The 18,918-nt window shown below is 33.8% G+C and overlaps 1 protein-coding gene across 1 annotated transcript; it reads left to right on the top strand.

Moving 5' to 3' along the window:
* Nucleotides 1-1,333: 1,333 nt before the first annotated feature.
* LOC142229597 (uncharacterized) lies at nt 1,334-3,231 on the top strand. Its single transcript, XM_075300167.1, has one exon. The coding sequence runs from the start codon at nt 1,433-1,435 to the stop codon at nt 2,450-2,452; it is 1,020 nt and encodes a 339-aa protein (XP_075156282.1). The 5' UTR covers nt 1,334-1,432; the 3' UTR covers nt 2,453-3,231.
* Nucleotides 3,232-18,918: the final 15,687 nt, after the last annotated feature.

Genomic DNA, 18,918 nt, shown 5'->3' on the forward strand with positions numbered 1-18,918 from the left:
AACTCACCAAACTTAGTTTTCATAATGAGGTTAGTTTTCGTATTGTCTATATATTTTAGTAGTCGAATAAGACCTAATAAAACTTAAATTTATTTTGTTTATATTTATGATTAATATTGATGAACAGTTTGATGACGAAGTCCTATGCGATAGTTTATATGTTAGTGCTGACCATTTATTCCATTATTTCATTGGCTTTTAAACTACTTATAGGGAAGTTTATTTTTTTATTTTTATTTTTTAAGCATATATGTATTTATGATGCTTAACTTATACTACAACTAGTCTCTATTATGAACTAGTCTCTATTATTTATTAACAATCAATAGAAATTAGAATATTCTAAAAGTCTATTGATTGTTAATAAATAAATCAAGAGGGAAGTAATCGACCAATTGTTGTACTAAACGAACTGATCGCTTCCGTTTACCAATTCCAGTGGTGGCTGGTGTGTCATTTTTCACCTCCTTTATAAGATGTAGCGAATTCCTTCATAATTTTCACTCATTTTTGAGCAGCAGCAACCTTTTGTTGTTGGTTGAATTATGCTAAAATATCACCTTCCCAACATAACAACAAACCAATGCTCCATCCAAAATCAATTAAAAAAGAATTCTTATGATTTTATGTAAATAAATTATCCAAAAATCTAAAAATTGTATACTCACCATTCAGCGGGAGAAATTCACCACACTTGTTTTATTAGCGATTCTCAATCACAATTGTCTATGTAATATAATACAATATTTTTGTAAGATAATAAAAACATTAAGTCTCCTAAAATAGAGAGAATTTGTTTTGCATAATCCCCAATTTTTAGAGGACACAAAATGTACAAACCTTTTCTGTGTCATTTTTGTTAGTTTTTACTTTTAGTTTATTGAATATTAAACCAATATTTACACGAAACATAGCACTCCTCATAGTTGAACAATTTCTTAGCATTAAAATGTTATATAAAGCATGGCAATTTTTATTGATTTATTTGAAAACATAGTACATACGTTTTTTTTTCTTGGCAAATTTTCACAATATTTTGCTTTGAATACTATTACTCTTTTTATTCTTTCAACTTTTTCTATAAACACATACAATTTTTTCCTATTTTATAACTTTCTTTTAGGCTTTTATGAGCACCTTCAAATAAGCAAAAATTAAAAACAAAAAAATGGACGAACACTCTCACATTAAAATAGAATGATTTTTTCTACTTTTAATGTATTATACACTTGAAGCTTTTCTTCTTTATGTTCTGCAAAAACAAAGTGTTTTTTTGACTTTTTTCAAAACTAAGCATTACAACTAATAAAACAATTACAACAAAATCAAATAATCCAAAAAACAATAAAAAAACAAACTCTAAATAATTTCCACAACATTTCCTAGAGATCCCGTGTGTTTGTGTTCTGCGCCCAATGGCTCTCAGCTTGTTATGATGGAGACATTTCTTGTCCTGGGTCTGTGTTTTATTCTATATGAAGCATTGGATTTCTTTCAAGGATGTATCCATAGTGCTACCCCAAATACAAGTGATCAAATAGACGCCTATCGCCGTCAACTCGATGAACAACGACAAAAGCAACAAGAAGAACAATTCTTAGCCAATCTAACGCCTTTGCTTAGTGCCCAATTAGCTGCTGCTGGTTTTAATTTTTCCACAGCCTCCTCACCAACGGCATCCACAGCCAGTGTTATAAGCGATCTAAGGGCTCAGGTACAGAGAGAAATTGAAAATCATTCGGTAAGCACTCCAGCCTTGCATGGTGTTGATGAAAATCGGGGAAGTGGTGTTGTTGGTGGTTTTCGTCCAGCCAATATTGCCGTTTATGAGAATCAAGAATTACATGCCACATCCTCTTTGCCGCGTGACTATTACTATTTGCAACAACAACAATTGAAAAATAAAAATTCCTCCAAATCTATACTCTCGAAATTCTCTTCGAGTTCAGATAATCGCATTTTTCCCGAATCAGCCAGCATTTTGGGTAATCCAGCCGGTGTTATTACCACCCAGCCTTTGTTGCAGCAACAACGTAACTCTTTCGATTGTCCCACACCCATTATCACACAACAGCCGCCGGCGACGGGCTGTATACTAGCTCAGGATTTGAAGAGGGCCTTAATACAAAACAATAACAACAACGATACAGACGAAGAGAATCAAAAAATCCTCTCACGTCATAATTCACAAATTTCTCTCACCTCTACACATCAGGCCTCGTCGTCCGACGAGGACGAAGAGGAGGTGTCTGATTCATCTTCGAGCCAGGGTGAAGCTTCCCTACAATCCTGTCCCTACACGTCAGATCACGACGATATCAACGAAGATCGTACATTCACAGTGGGCTCGTGTTCATCATCGCATGCTGACTTCCGGGAAATTGAATGTGAACGCCTGCGCCGTCAATGTGTGAGCGTCAAACGCATCTATAGCATATCGGAGAAATTTTAGAAAAACTAAATCAAATCATCTCTCAAAAACAAAAATTCTAAACTAAAACATTTTTGTATACCACTTGACACAAAAAAAATAGACAAAAAATCAAAACAAATTGGTTTTATCAAATTTGCTGAATAACAAGGTATTGAGAAAAGAAAAAGTGACTAAAATTTCTACAAAAAAAAAAAAAAACAAAAACAAAAAAATTAAACAAATTACAAAATCGGTTAATAAAAAAAAAAAAGAAAAAGCACACAATTTTGTTTCAACGTTCGCTAGCTAACGCTCAGTTATCATTTCAAATGAATACGAATTTCACAAGTGCACTAAAATCTCCCCTTCTCCATTATATCATATAATTTTGTTTTCTCTGTGTAAAATACACGCATATATCAAGCATTTCAAGCATTACCACTCACTATTCGTAAGTAAATTAATGAAGTTTAACGAAATTAATCACCATATCACGAAATCCACAAATCTATCACTGTCCAAATGTTCGTCCACTACTTTACAGCCACCTAAAAGTATGGCACAATTTTTCTGCATTATATATCACAGACCAGCCATAGCAATGCCATAGATCTACATGTCACATACTTCGTTCTCACAATGTCACCATATATATATTTTTTTTAAATTAATCACATATTATGTCATAAAATACTATAGCAATAAATAATATGGTTGAATTCACTCACCATAACACCAAGCTTTGGCTTTAAAATCCATGAAAAAAAAACAAAAATTGGAAAAAGTGATTATGGCATTTTCAGCTCCATATAATTCACCATTGAATGATAATTATGTACCCTAAAAGCAGTGCATATTTTTGTCTGACTTTTCACCTTTCACTAAGACTTTTTGCAACATTTATATCAGACATGTATTTTTATATCATTATAATCACTTTCCATTGTTCCATTGATTTTTTGACAATCAATAAATGTCAAATATTTAATATTTAATTTTTTCATAAATACTTCACATTCTGGTAGTTAGTTCATGTTACATAAAAATTCATTAGGTAGTCATTTTGTTCACATTCCATAGTCATTTTTAAAATTTCTTAATCATTTCGTAACTTATGCACTGTTACATCGTAGACATGCAACATCTGATATCATATTCACATAATTCTATGTCACACAACCTATGGAATTAAATTCATCTCATGTCAAAAAATGTTGACTTTTAAAAATCGCTAATTATAATGGTCTTAAAAACCATTAATTTAATTTTAAGAGGTCCTTGATTTTAACATTAGCTACTTGCAAAAAAAGTAATTCATTCGCAAATTTTGAAATAACAATGAGGACTTTTACAGTAATTTAAACATCATTCTTAAGATTCCATTTAATAATACATCATTTTAATTTATTTGCAAAAACAAAATGTGAGTCTACGAAAATTTCAAACATTGCATTTAAAGTATTTTATATGGGTAAAATCACAAACTAATATATGAATATACAAAACAATCGAAAAATGTAATAATTTTTTTTGAATTTAATTTAATTGTAAGGTGTACAAGAAAATTGACAATTTTAGTCGGTAAATGATGCTAAAGAAATTGCACATCCTATGTTAATTTAAATCTATATTAACAAAAATCTTATCCTCAACTAATAAAGGGTGATACGGTCAAAATTTGGTCAAGGGAAAACGCGTTTAAATCGGTGAAATCGTTTATTTAAAAAATCTAATTAAATTTCTTTTTCAAGTTCAATTAGTATAAAATTCAGGAAAAATATTCAGTTAGGCTTTCGCTTTTCCAAATCCGAATTGCCGGACCTCACGCTTGACACCTGCCATCAGATTTTGTACAGCCACCTTGTCCACCTTGTCCACCTTCTTCGCCGCAGAAAGCCAGTTTGCCTTGAACTGCTGCTCGTCCTTAGCAGTTTTTTGGTCTTCTTTAGGTTCCGCTTGACAATAGCCCAGTATTTCTCAAGTGGGCGGAGCTCTGGCGTGTTGGGAGGGTTCTTGTCCTTGGGAACCACCTGCACGTTCTTGGCGGCGTACCACTCCATGGCTTTTTTACCGTAATGGCAAGATGCCAAATCCGGCCAAAACAGTACGGAACAACCGTGTTTCTTCTGGAAAGGCAGCAGACGTTTATTCAAACACTCTTTCACGTAAATTTCTTGGTTGACAGTCCCGGAAGCTATGAAAATGCTGCTTTTCAAGCCACAGGTACAGATGGCTTGCCAAACCAGATATTTCTTTGCGAACTTTGACAGTTTTATGTGCTTGAAAATATCTGCTACCTTTCCCCTTCTTTTTCCCGTATAAAACTCCTGTCCCTGAAGCTGCTTGTAGTCGGCTTTGACGTAGGTTTCGTCGTCCATTACCACGCAGTCAAACTTCGTCAGCATCGTCCTGTACAGCCTCCGGGATCGCGCTTTGGCCGTCGTATTTTATTTATCATCGCGATTTGGAGTTACTACCTTCTTGTAAGTCGATAGTCCGGCTCGTTTTTTGGCTCGATGCACGGTTGTAGACGATACACCCAGCTTATTTGCGGCATCTCGGAGAGAGAGGTTAGGGTTTCGCTTGAAACTACCGGCAACTCTCTTTGTCGTCTCAGCGGCTTCCGGTTTTCGATTTTCCCCCGATCAAGACTTCCTGGCTGTCGACAGACGTTCCCCAAACACTTTAATTACATTTGTAACGGTTGATTTGGCAACTTTTAGCGATTTTGCCAGCTTTGCGTGCGAGTAGCTCGGATTTTCGCGATGCGCGAGCAAAATTTTGATACGCTGCGCTTCTTGCTTGGACGGCATTTTGACAACTGAAGAGTGAATTCCAAAATCAAAATAGGAGCAACATTCTACACACACACACACCTTCAAAATGAGGGGTGTTCAGGTTTTTTAAATGCAAAATTGAAAGAAATACGTCAAGTTTATATTGACCAAATTTTGACCGTATCACCCTTTAATTACAAAACAACTACAGTCGAAGCTCTGTTTAACGAATATCCCATTTAGCAAAAATCCAATTGAACGAACGTCCAAATTCTTAACATTGAGTATTCTAATGCTATGGTCACACTGGGCAAATATTTGACCGAAATCGAAAAAGAATCCGTCGCCACAGCCTAACCAAAAAATATTTTTAGTTCATATTGGATATCGTACATCGTTGTAGAATTATTTTCCAAAACCGTATCCAGATATTCGGAAAATGGTTCTGGAAAATTGTTTGACACTCATTTTGGTCAAATATTTGCCTAGTTAAAAAATTAACGTTCGATTTAACGAAAATGCTTTTATGTTAAGAAAATAAGCAACAAACAAGTATATACGGCCGTAAGATCGGCCAGGCCGAATCTTATGTATCCTCCACCATGGATTGCGTAGAAACTTCTACGAAAGACTGTCATCCACAATCGAATTAATTGGGTTGTGGTATCTTAAAACTTCTTAACATCGTTTTCTAAATTGTTCGTTAGTCCATACGTGGTATATATTAGACAAAAAAGGTGTGTGTAGGCAAGTCTACGAAATATTGTGTTGCCCGAACTGATTATAACTTGGAGAATAAAAGATCTTATAAATTGCACATATCAAATGTAAAAAGTGAACTGAAACGAAACCCTAAAAGTTTTTATGGATTTATTAACTCCAAACGCAGTGTTAGAACTTTTCCTAAGTAACTTAAATTTGGAGCTGTTGTCGCAGATGATGATGCTGGAATTACTAATTTATTCGCAGACTTTTTTGAATCAACTTATTCAACTAAGCCCTATGATGAATGTAATTCATATCCTTACCCAATACCTCAATCCTGTCTTATCAATATACAATTACTGAATATCAATACTGTTTTTGAAAATTTGCGAAGCCTTAAAAACGACAATATTCCAGGTCCAGATGGTATTCCTGCTTGTATCTTGAAACAATGTGCTGATTATCTTTCTCTTCCTTTATACGAATTATTCAACAAATCGCTTAGTTCAGGAATTTTTCCGCCATTATGGAAACAATCCTTTATTACACCGTTATTTAAATCTGGTAGAAAGATGGATATTTGTAATTATAGCGGTATAGCTAAACTGAACGCTATTCCGAAACTTTTTGAGAAGATTGTGACTGAAACTCTATGTTTTCAAGTATCACCAATTTTGTCTAACTGTCGACATGGCTTCAGAAAATCTAGATCAACTGTGACTAACCTAATGGAGTTTACTTCATTTATAAATGATGGATTCAAAGAACGCAAACAAACTAATGTTGTTTATACTGACTTTAGTAAAGCATTTGATAAGGTGAATCATAAGCTTTTACTACGGAAATTGGAGTTTATGGGTTTCAGTGATATGTTTTTAAAATGGCTTCGCTCTTACTTGACTGGCAGAACACAGAAAGTTAAATTTCGTGATACGCTTTCTAGAGACATTACTGTATATTCAGGAGTGCCGCAGGGAAGTCACATTGGACCGATTCTTTTCAACCTGTTTATAAATGATTTAACAGAATAAATATTTCGATGCAACGTCTTAATGTACGCAGATGATGTTAAAATTTTTCATTCTCTTAACGATCATACTTGTCAAACTATTTTACAAGAATATCTAGACAGATTATTTCAGTGGTGCAAGATGAATCTGATGGAGCTGAACATATCGAAATGTAAACATATGTCATTTTTCAGAATAAAACTGTTGCACTCATGCCATGTCTTGAACGATCGTGAACTTGAATCTGGTAATTCTATACTAGACCTTGGAGTCACATTGGACCCACGATTGGATTTTCGACGACATATCTCCTTAACCATTAACAAAGCATGTGGAACTCTTGGCTTCATCAAAAGTGGAGCAAGGAGTTCTCTGATCCGGTTGTAACAAAACTGTTATATATTTCGTTTGTGCATCTGTAATTTGGGATCCTGTTTATGCGATACACTCCAATTCAATAGAATCGGTTCAGAAACAATTTCTTTTGTTCTGTCTTCGCAGATATGGGTGGAATTCTAGTAACCTTCCCAGTTATGAATTCAGGCTGAATATAATCAAACTCCCAACTTTAAAGAGTCGCCGTACAATGCTAAATATCAGCTTCTTGTCTAATGTTATTCACGGACGAACGGATTGTGTCTATATTTTGAATCGTATCCTTGTGAATGTTCCTCTGAGGCCGTCACGAAACCACCAGCTGCTCAAAATCCCTTTTTCTAGGTCAAATTATGAGAATAATAACCCAATACTTCGTCTGTTCTCCCAATTCAATAAGTATTTCTTCTTACTGGCCCTATCTGAAGATCATACCACACTTAAGCGTAAAATAATACTATTTTTAAATGCATAATGTTATTTGTAAATATGTATTTATAGAATTAGTCTGTAAGGATTATTTAATCTATAGACTTAATAAAAAAAAAATAAGGATCGATATGGACTTTTGCACGGTACGTAGAGAGCCAGAATTGGAATATGACGGTCGCTTATATGGGGGCTATATACAATAATGAACTCGATATGGACCATTATTTGTGTGATTGGGGAGCGATTTATCTGAGGGCTATATATAACTATATACCGATATGGACCTAGTTAGGCATGGTTGTTAACAGACTCGGATTAAATTTGCTTCTCCAAGAAGCTCCAAAACCATATCTCGGGATCGGTTTATATGGGGGCTATATATTTGATTATGGACTGATATGGACCACTTTTGGCATGGTTGTTAAATATCATATACTAACACCATGTACCAAATTTCAACCAGATCGGATGAATTTTGCTTCTCCAAAAGGCACCGGAGGTCAAATCTGGACATCGGTTTATATGGGGTCTATATATAGGTTAGGTTAAAGTGGCAGCCCGATTAAGATTCAGGCACACTTAGACTATTCAGTCCATTGTGATAATTGGGGGCTATATATAATTATGGACTGATATGAACCAATTCCTGCATGGTTTTTGGATACTATACTAACATCACGTACCAAATTTCAACCGAATCGGATGAATTTTGCTCTTCCAAGGGGCTCCGGAGGTCAAATCTGGGGATCGGCTTATATGGGGGCTATATAACAGGTTGTCTGATAAATCCCCAGTCTAAGAAAGAAAAACACATTTTTTTGTCAAATTCGTTTTTATTATTCAACATAGTTCCCTTCAAGAGCTATACAACGATTATAACGACCTTCTAATTTTTTGATACCATTTTGGTAGTTTTCCTTCGGTTTTGCCTCAAAATAGGCCTCAGTTTCGGCCATCACCTCTTCATTGCAGCCAAATTTTTTCCCTGTGAGCATCCTTTTGAAGTCTGAGAACTAGAAAAAGTCGCTGGGGCCAGATCTGGAGAATACGGTGGGTGGGGGTAGCAATGCGAAGCCCAATTCATGAATTTTTGCCATCGTTCTCAATGACTTGTGGCACGGTGCGTTGTCTTGGTGGAACAATACTTTTTTCTTCTTCATATGGGGCCGTTTTGCCGCGATTTCGACCTTCAAACGCTCCAATAATGCCATATAATAGTCACTGTTGATGGTTTTTCCCTTCTCAAGATAATCGATAAAAATTATTCCATGCGCATCCCAAAAAAACAGAGGCCATTACTTTGCCAGCGGACTTTTGAGTCTTTCCACGCTTCGGAGACGGTTCGCCGGTCGCTGTCCACTCAGCCGACTGTCGATTGGAGTCAGGAGTGTAGTGATAGAGCCATATTTCATCCATTGTCACATATCGACGGAAAAACTCGGGTGTATTACGAGTATTACAGCTGCAAACACCGCTCAGAATCATCAACACGTTGTTGTTTTTGGTCAAATGTGAGCTTGCGTGCACCCATTTTGCACAGAGCTTCCGCATATCCAAATATTGATGAATGATATGACCAACACGCTCCCTTGATATCTTTAAGGCCTCTGCTATCTCGATCACCTACATTTTAAGGTCATTCAAAATCATTTTGTGGATTTTTTGATATTTTCGTCGGTTACCACTTTTTTCGGGCGTCCACTGCGTTCACTCCACTCCGTGCTCATTTCACCACGCTTGAATTTTGCATACCAATTAATTATTGTTGATTTCCCTGGGGCAGAGTCCGGAAACTCATTATCAAGCCAAGTTTTTGCTTCCACCGTAGTTTTTCCCTTCAGAAAACAGTATTTTATCAAATACGAAATTCCTTTTTTTCCATTTTTTCGCAATAACAAAAGTTGCTTCACAAAAGACGCTCAATCTCACAAACTAATTGACTTACAGACATCAAATTTTGACACGAATCATTTGAAGGTTGTTACTATATAAAAATAATATGCATTTAATACTAGCGACGCCATCTATGTGTCAGACTGGGGACTTATCAGCCAACCTGTGAACCATAGACGAAAATTTTTTGGATTTCCTTAAAATGCATTTTTATACCCTGCGCCATACTGTGGAACAGGGTATTATAAGTTAGTGCATATGATTGCAACACCCAGAAGGAGACGAGATAGACACTTGGTGTCTTTGGCAAAAATGCTCAGGGTGGGCTCTTTGAGTCGACGTAGCGATGTCCGTCTGTCCGTGAACACATTTTTGTAATCAAAGTCTAGGTCGCAGTTTTAGTCCAATTGACTTCAAATTTGACACAAGTATGTGTTTTGGCTCAGAATAGATCCCTATTGATTTTGGAAGAAATCGGTTCTGATTTAGATATAGCTATATATGGACTTATATGGCCCCAAAAGCCAGAGTTTTACCCTAATTTTCTTAAAATTTTGCACAAGAAGAACAATTAATACTATAGTCAAGTGTGCCAAATTTTATTGAAATCGGTTCAGATTTAGATATAGCTCCAATATACAGCCTTCGGCCGATTTACACTCATATGACCACAGAGGCCAATTTTTTGCTCCGATTTAGTTGAAATTTTGCACAGGGAGTTGAATTAGCATTGTTGCTATCCGTGCCAAATTTGGTTGAAATCGGTTCAGATTTAGATATATCTTTCATATATATGTTTTTCTGATTTCGACAAAAAAGGTCAAAATACCAAAATTTTCCTTGTAAAATCGCCACTGCTTAGTCGAAAAGTTGTAAAAATTACTCTAATTTTCCTAAACTTCTAATACATATATATCGAGCGATAAATCATAAATAAACTTTTGCGAAGTTTCCTTAAAATTGCTTCAGATTTAAATGTGTCCCATATTTTTTTACTAACATTGTGTTGCACCCTAGTGCATTAGCCGACTTAAATTTTGAGTCTATAGATTTTGTAGAAGTCTATCAAATTCTGTCCAGATCGATTGATATTTAAATGTATGTATTTGGGACAAACCTTTATATATAGCCCTCAACACATTTGACGGATGTGATATGGTATCGAAAATTTAGATGTACAAAGTGGTGCAGGGTATAATATAGTCGGCCACGCCCGACTTTAGACTTTCCTTACTTGTTTTGTTTAGAAATTTTAAAAATGTCGAAATAATTAAGCTTTGATAAAAATAACATGTCTTAGAAGGTTTTTTTTTCTCGTTTCAAGTATGATCAAAGACCATAAGCGTATTTCATTTTCAAAGCATACAAATTCTTTGATATACGTATGTTAAATATTTGCATAGGCTTCTACCACAGAAAACAAAACAGAACGTAATTGAATAAGAAACTTTTTTTATAGTTTGTTATATAAAATAAAAAAGAAACAAGAAAAAAAAAGAATCCAATTAGTTTTACAAATAGGAAGAGTTATTGTTATTTGAAATTCCTATTTTTTTTTGTGAAATTCACAAAGTGAATACATTTAAATTTCCTTTTGGTAACCTTATGTAAATCATGTTTAATTGAATATACGAAAGCTTTTCTAATTTCTTAATTCTCTATATCTACGAATACAAACTGAATTAGTCTATTCAATTTAATTTGAAAGCCGAATCAACGCCCCCGGCCTTGTATAAACAAATGCTCATCAAGCATAGAGAAATATTTTAGCTTTGGTTTTCAAATAAAAGTGATTATTTCTAAAATCATTAAAATTTAATCATGTTGTGTTTTTTTTTTTTCAATTTTATCATGGATATTTGCCGCCCCAACCCTGGCCACTGTAATCATGCCCTTGTTTTTCTTTGTGTGTATCTTTCATAAGCCTTAGGGCCTTAGGCAAATTATAAAGCTTGTGCTTTATATCTAAACATGATTAATTCTATGTCATTTTCCATTTTAACACTGACGAGTGAAGAATCTATTTTATGTGGTTTTATGTTCATTTTATCTTGTTTATTTGTTGCTCTAGATTCTCGTTTTCCATTTGCCATTCTCCTTTTGATAAATAATGTATAAAGGTTTAATGTGGTGGTATTCCCAGAAATGAATGTAATAAAATATCCAGACAATGACAAGTTCGTAAAATTGAAAATGTTAGCCTTGACTTTTCTGAGACAAAATAAAAATAAAACAACAACAACATGCAATCATCCTTTTACTGATGATGGTAGGATAAACTTTTTTTTTTTGTAAAAATCAAAAAAAAAGGGAAATTCAAGAAGACATCTATTTTGAAGGTAGAAATTGAATTTGTATAAAACAATATTTCAATTTAATTTCATACAAATACCATATTGTAATTTAAATAAGAAAGAATTTCTTTTGAAAAATTTACTAAAAGAATGCTGAACCGAGAATCATATTAAATCAAATTAAATTAAATATAACTGAACAACAAAATTATAATAAAACTAACAGATTTTTTGTTGGGCTTACGTTACATTTTGTATCGTAGTAAATTTATTTATTAACCTCCCAAATCTTGTGCTTATTTGAAGTCATGGAAATTTTAAAATGTAGTCTCCAATGAACATTTGTTGGTTTTCCATGTTCTCATCGGAGCTTTTTTATACCCTGCGCAACACTGTGGAACAGGGTATTATAAGTTAGTGCATATGTTTGTAACACCCAGAAGGAGACGAGATAGACACATGGTGTCTTTGGCAATAATGTTCAGGGTGGATCCCTGAGTCGATATAACCATGTCCGTTTGTCCGTCCGTCCGTCTGTCTGTGAACACGTTTTTGTGATCAAAGTCTAGGTCGCAATTTAAATCCAATCGCCTTCAAATTTGGCATATGTTCCTAATTTGCGTCAGAATAGAACCCTATTGATTTTGGAAGAAATCGGTTCAGATTTAGATATAGCTCCCATATATATCTTTCGCCCGATATGCACTAATATGGCCCCAGAAGCCAGATTTTTGGCCGATTATGGTTGAAATTTTGCACTAGGATTACAATTAGTAGTACAGTCAAGTGTGCAAAATTTGATTGAAATCGGTTCAGATTAAGATATAGCTCCCATATATATCTTTCGCCCGATATGGACTTATATGGCCCCAGAAGCCAGATTTTTGGCCGATTATGGTTGAAATTTTGCACTAGGAGTACAATTAGTAGTATAGTCAAGTGTGGAAAATTTGATTGAAATCGGTTCAGATTTAGATATAGCTCCCATATATATCTTTCGCCCGATATGGACTTATATGGCACCAGAAGCCAGATTTTTGGTCGAATTTGGTTGAAATTTTGCACTAGGAGTACAATTAGTAGTATAGTCAAGTGTGCAAAATTTGATTGAAGTCGGTGCAGATTTAGATATATCTCCCATATATAGCTTTCACCCGATATGGACTTATATGGCCCCAGAAGCCAGATTTTTGGCCGATTATGGTTGAAATTTTGCACTAGGAGTACAATTAGTAGTATAGTCAAGTGTGGAAAATTTGATTGAAATCGGTTCAGATTTAGATATAGCTCCCATATATATCTTTCGCCCGATATGGACTTATATGGCACCAGAAGCCAGATTTTTGGTCGAATTTGGTTGAAATTTTGCACTAGGAGTACAATTAGTAGTATAGTCAAGTGTGCAAAATTTGATTGAAGTCGGTGCAGATTTAGATATATCTCCCATATATAGCTTTCACCCGATATGGACTTATATGGCCCCAGAAGCCAGATTTTTGGCCGAATTTGGTTGAAATTTTGCACAGGCAGTAGAATTAGCATTGTAGCTATGCTTGCCAAATTTAGTTGAAATCGGTTCAGATCTAGATATATCTTCCATATATAGCTTTCGCCCGATTTACACTCATATGACCACAGAGGTCAATTTTTAACTCCGATTTAGTTGAAATTTTGCACAGGGAGTAGAATGAGCATTGTAGCTATGCGTGCCAAATTTGGTTGAAATCGGTTCAGATTCAGATATAGCTCCCATATATTTGTTTTTCTGATTTCGACAAAAATGGTCAAAATACCAACATTTTCCTTGTAAAATCGAGACTACTTAGTCTAAAAGTTGTAAAAATGACTCTAATTTGCCTAAAATTCTAATACGTATATATCGAGCGATAAATCATAAATAAACTTTTGCGAAGTTTCCTTAAAATTGCTTCAGATTTAAATGTTTCCCACATTTTTTTACTAACATTGTGTTCCACCCTAGTGCATTAGCCGACTTAAATTTTGAGTCTATAGATTTTGTAGAAGTCTATCAAATTCTGTCCAGATCGAGTGATATTTAAATGTATGTATTTGGGACAAACCTTTATATATAGCCCCCAACATATTTAACGGATGTGATATGGTATCGAAAATTTAGATGTACAAAGTGGTGCAGGGTATAATATAGTCGGCCCCGCCCGACTTTAGACTTTCCTTACTTGTTTTACTTTAAGGAAAATACCTTAGTATACGACTTTAACGGATGAATGCAAATTTCCAAAAATTTTGATTAAAATTCCATTACTTTAAAGAAATTTATCCTTAATATGTTTTGTATAAATTGGGCATACAAATTAAAAATTATGTTGCCTAGTCTTATATCATGGCTGTTAAATAAATGGTATAGGGAATACGAACATATTAGATATATATCAATATAGTTAACATTTTGAGAAAAATTCCATGAATATCCCAGTATCTTGTTTTTTTTTTTTTTTTCTTCTTTTCAATAAATCATTATAAAATTCTTTTAAATTAATATACATTCATTTATTTTCTTTTACCCATTTTCTAATCTTTTTCATATGAAAAAGCTTAGTTGTAGCTAATTAAAATTTTAAGAGGATTGTAATGTTTTTTTTTCTCTATCCTTAAGCTTATATCATCATAGTTATATATGTAAATGTCCTTCCTATGGATTTAATTTTTTCCTCCCTCCAATATCCATAGAGACTAACAGCAACTTATACAATTTTTTTCATTATTCACATTTACGAAGTATAAACATTAATACTTACACAATTATAAATGTATAGAATAGAAATTGGGAAATATTTACTACTTCTCTTTTGTCATCATTAGCATAACTTGGTGATGTTAGTGGTCGATCTATAATAGCATCATAGCTTTAGTTTTTCAACAGTATTTTGAAGTATTTAAAGAAATAAACTAACGGCGGTTTGTCACAATGGACGCCTTTGCCACCAGCACCAGCATCATTATCATCACTATCATCATAACTCTTAAAGCATAGTCTAATCTGTTTTTTTTTTCTAGGTTTTCTTGGCCTGGCTATAGGTTACGATTTATCTATGTCTGTGTCAGTCATGATGTATTCGCGTTGTATTCGTGTTCACTATACCTTCTATTATTTTCCTCCATTGTTATCTTCAAGTCTTATGACCGCCATGATGGCGCCATTTAACAACAATGGCGTCTCTATTCTTTATCTTCCAAGTTTTTTTTTTTTTTTTTTTAACTTTTCTAGGTTTTCTTGTGCGTTGGTTGTTTTTTTTTTTCTTTGTTTGTTTTCATAGACATCTTTTACTCCTGGCATTATTATTGGCAATGAATCGTTCAGTTTGGCTGGCCCCATTATATCACCCGACCACCAAAGCGAAGAGGAGCATTAAAAAAAAAACTAAGCCAATGCATGGAGAAGCCAAGGACTATTCTTCTTTCAAAGTCCCATCCATTTAGTGCTTCTCAGCATAAATATCTACCACATCTCAGGCATGGATGAAAAGACATCATCCATGGTGAATAGTTTCTCTGAAGGTCCTAAGCTTTAGCTTGTAAACTGAATGAAACAAAAAGGGGTGGTATTGGCGATGGTGTATATACATGTATGGTTCTATAGTTGTTTTCGTAGGTCTTTCATCTACACTCTTTGCTGAGCTATTAGTTGTCCTCATAGTGATGGTTAAATCTAATACTTCCACTGCTGCGTCATCATCACACGTCCATCCATCCATCCTTCGATACTGGTACAACTAAGCCCACTGGTTTTGTTACCGCTACCAATTCTCCTCATAACGAGTACATGGTCTAGGCCTTTGTTGATGATCCTGCTTGCCACTGACAATTAAGACGGTGATGATGATGATGATGATGATGGTGCTGTAGTTGCTATTCCTTGTGGCTTTAAGAAAAATCGTTGCATGTTTATCCTTTTGCTTTATGGGAGAATTGATTAACTTTCATTGCTAGAATTCTGATGCTGAAGGAAGAATAAGGTAAAATACAATAACCAAATACATACCAAGTAATTACGTGATTTCAACTTTTGTGGCCTTTGCCATAGAAAAGTTTTATAAGTTCTCAATAATTTCTTCATTAACTTGGCAGTTCAATTCTTGAGAGCTATGACAAGCTAACAGACATATTGCAATAACTTTTTTTTTAAAAATTATTCGAATTCAATCCAAATCTTCAAGGCCTTAAATACCAAAGCAAAAGTAAAGGGATGATGTTATGGTGAGATACTTAAACAGTTTCCAATTTCTTCGGTTTCTAAATTAGAAGAAAGTTAGAAGACATACACTCAAAAAAAAGTATTCCCGGGTCCAAAGATTTTGTCTTTACTTTAACAATTTTGGTATTGATTCCAAGCCAAAGAAGCGGAGAATATAAGTAAGGATACTCTTCAGACACAATTCTCTTTTAAATTTGGGTTTTTTGTACTTGCTTGTAGGAAGCAAATTTTTCTTCAGCTGTTTTTTTTTTCATATGCTATCAAAGTCCTTTAGAAACGAGTTAACGACAATTTTATTTTCCAAATTCAGACTGAAAATATGTTATGCTTCAAGTAAAAAACGTATTTAAAATAAAGTGTTGAAAATCATATCCTATTTTTGAACGATTTTTTTTTTCTTTAATGTCAAGCTGCAAAAAGACAAAAATTTAAAGACAATTTCCTTAATTTTAAAGAATTTTTATGAATTACTAAAGTCAATTTGACCTAAGCCCAAAAATTTTTTTCTTTCATGTTATGATACCCATATTTAAGTCAAATCACTTCATTATAAGGGCAGAACGACTTCATTGAAAAGTTTATAGATTTTTGGACAAGGGAAAAAACTTTATATTAGAGAAATGTGTCTTCTAAGCTAAGCAAAATTTGCATTCGTATTTGAAGGACATGAAATCTTTGGTCTCACGACAATTTTTTTTCAGTGTACTAACAGTAGACGATACAAATTTTCTCTTAATGATGCTGGTTTTATTGCATTTTTAGGCAACTACAACAGTTTCAGTAGTAACAGTGAGTAATTCATAGTAATGCTCATTGGGGGGATATGACAAAGGCTGGTTAAAATTTCAATGGCCGATGTTGATTTTGAATAAAACACAAACTATTTAGGAAATTATTGTAACTTTATTTTATTATGATATATTGGTATTATTCAATTATGTATGGAACAAAATATCGGCCAAATGGGCGCCGACGTACACCTTTTCTTTCAAATAAGCCCAAAGAAAAAATTCCAACGGTGTCAAATCACATGATCTTGGCGGCCAATTGACATCGCCATTACGTGAGATAATTTGAATTTGTTGCGCAAAAGAGCCATTGTTTCGTTAGCTGTGTGGCAAGTGGCACCGTCCTGCTGGAACCACATATCGTGCACATCCATATCTTCCAATTCCATAAATGCCATAAAAAGTTTGTTATCATCTCACGCTAGCGAACAGCATTCACAGTAACTGCCTGACCGGCCTCATTTTGGAAAAAATACGGCCCGATGTTGCCGCCAGCCCATAAACCGCACCAAACAGTCACTCTTTGTGGGTGCATTGGTTTTTCGACAATCACTCTTGGATTCTCATTCGCCCAAATGCGGCAATTCTGTTTATTGACGAATCCACAGAGGTGAAGGTGAGGCACATTCATCACTGAAGATGATTTTCTTCGAAAATTTAACATGCACTGTTGCCATTTCTTGGAACCATTTAACACGTTGTTGGATTGTGTATCTCTCCATGGTTCAAATTGAGCAAGTCTGAAATAGAGAAATGTCAAATAAAATTCGGAAAAAAACTTGGCGTTTAGGTGTGGTTCACATTCAACATCGGCCCTTACAATTTAACCACCCTTTACATAGATTTGTAACACAAATTAGTATCGTAATTCTCTTAAATTTTTTTCCTGCACTGTGCCAGGTTATTTCTTTTGTTTAAAATTCGATAATCAACACATTTTACGATATTTTTGAAATTCACCACTCATAAAGTGAAACTCACCACACCAACAAATTGATTGTTTTTGAATATAAAGACATTGTGAAGCATTTTTTTCAAACTCACCACTAACTATAAAAAATTCACCACACTGATTTTTTTAGTATTTCAGTCAGTGAACATTGCGAACTGCGGTATATGATTAAGATTTGTTGAATTTGAATTAACATTAATTCACCTGAGTAAAAAAGAAAGTAAAGTTAAATTAAATTAAGTAAACAAGAAAGTAAAGTTAACTTAAAAAGTAAATTCAATTTTATTCAATAGCCCTAAAAGAAGTTAAGAGAAGCCAAATCATTTAAAATCTAAATGAATTTAAATAAGTTCTAAAATTGTATTTATTATGTTAAATCAATTCAAATTATTTAAAATTAAAAAAAAATTAAGAATATTTTTTACAATGGTAAGAAGTATTAAAATTTAACTAAAATTTAACTATTTAAAATCTAAATGAATTTAAATAAGTTTTTAAATTGTATTTATTGTATTAAATTAATAAAATTATTTAAAATTTAAAAAGAAAATTAAGACAATCGTCTACAATAGTAAGAGGTATTAGAATTCAACAGTTTCAGTAGTAACAGTCAGTAATTCATAGTAATACTGATTGGGAGGATATGACCTAAAACATAGATTTGTAACACAAATTAGTATCGTAATTCTCTAATAATTTTTTTCCAGCATTGTCCCAGGTTATATCTTTTGCTTTAAATTCGATAATCAACACATTTTACGATATTTTAGAAATTCACCACTCCTAAAGTGAAACTCACCACACCACCAAATTGATCGTTTTTGAATATAAAGACTTTGTGAGGCATTTTTTTCAAACTCACCACTAACTATACGAAATTCACCACTCTGTAAAATTTTTAGCATTTTATTCAGTGAAAATTGCGAACTGCGTTATACGATTAAATCCAAAAAAAAAAGATTTGTTGAATTTGAATTAAATTTAATTCACATGAGTTAAATTAAGTAAAAAAGAAAGTAAAGTTAAATTAAATTAAAAAGAAAAT

The sequence above is a fragment of the Haematobia irritans genome, chromosome 3 (genome assembly GCF_050003625.1).
Source record: "Haematobia irritans isolate KBUSLIRL chromosome 3, ASM5000362v1, whole genome shotgun sequence".
NCBI lineage: Eukaryota > Metazoa > Arthropoda > Insecta > Diptera > Muscidae > Haematobia > Haematobia irritans.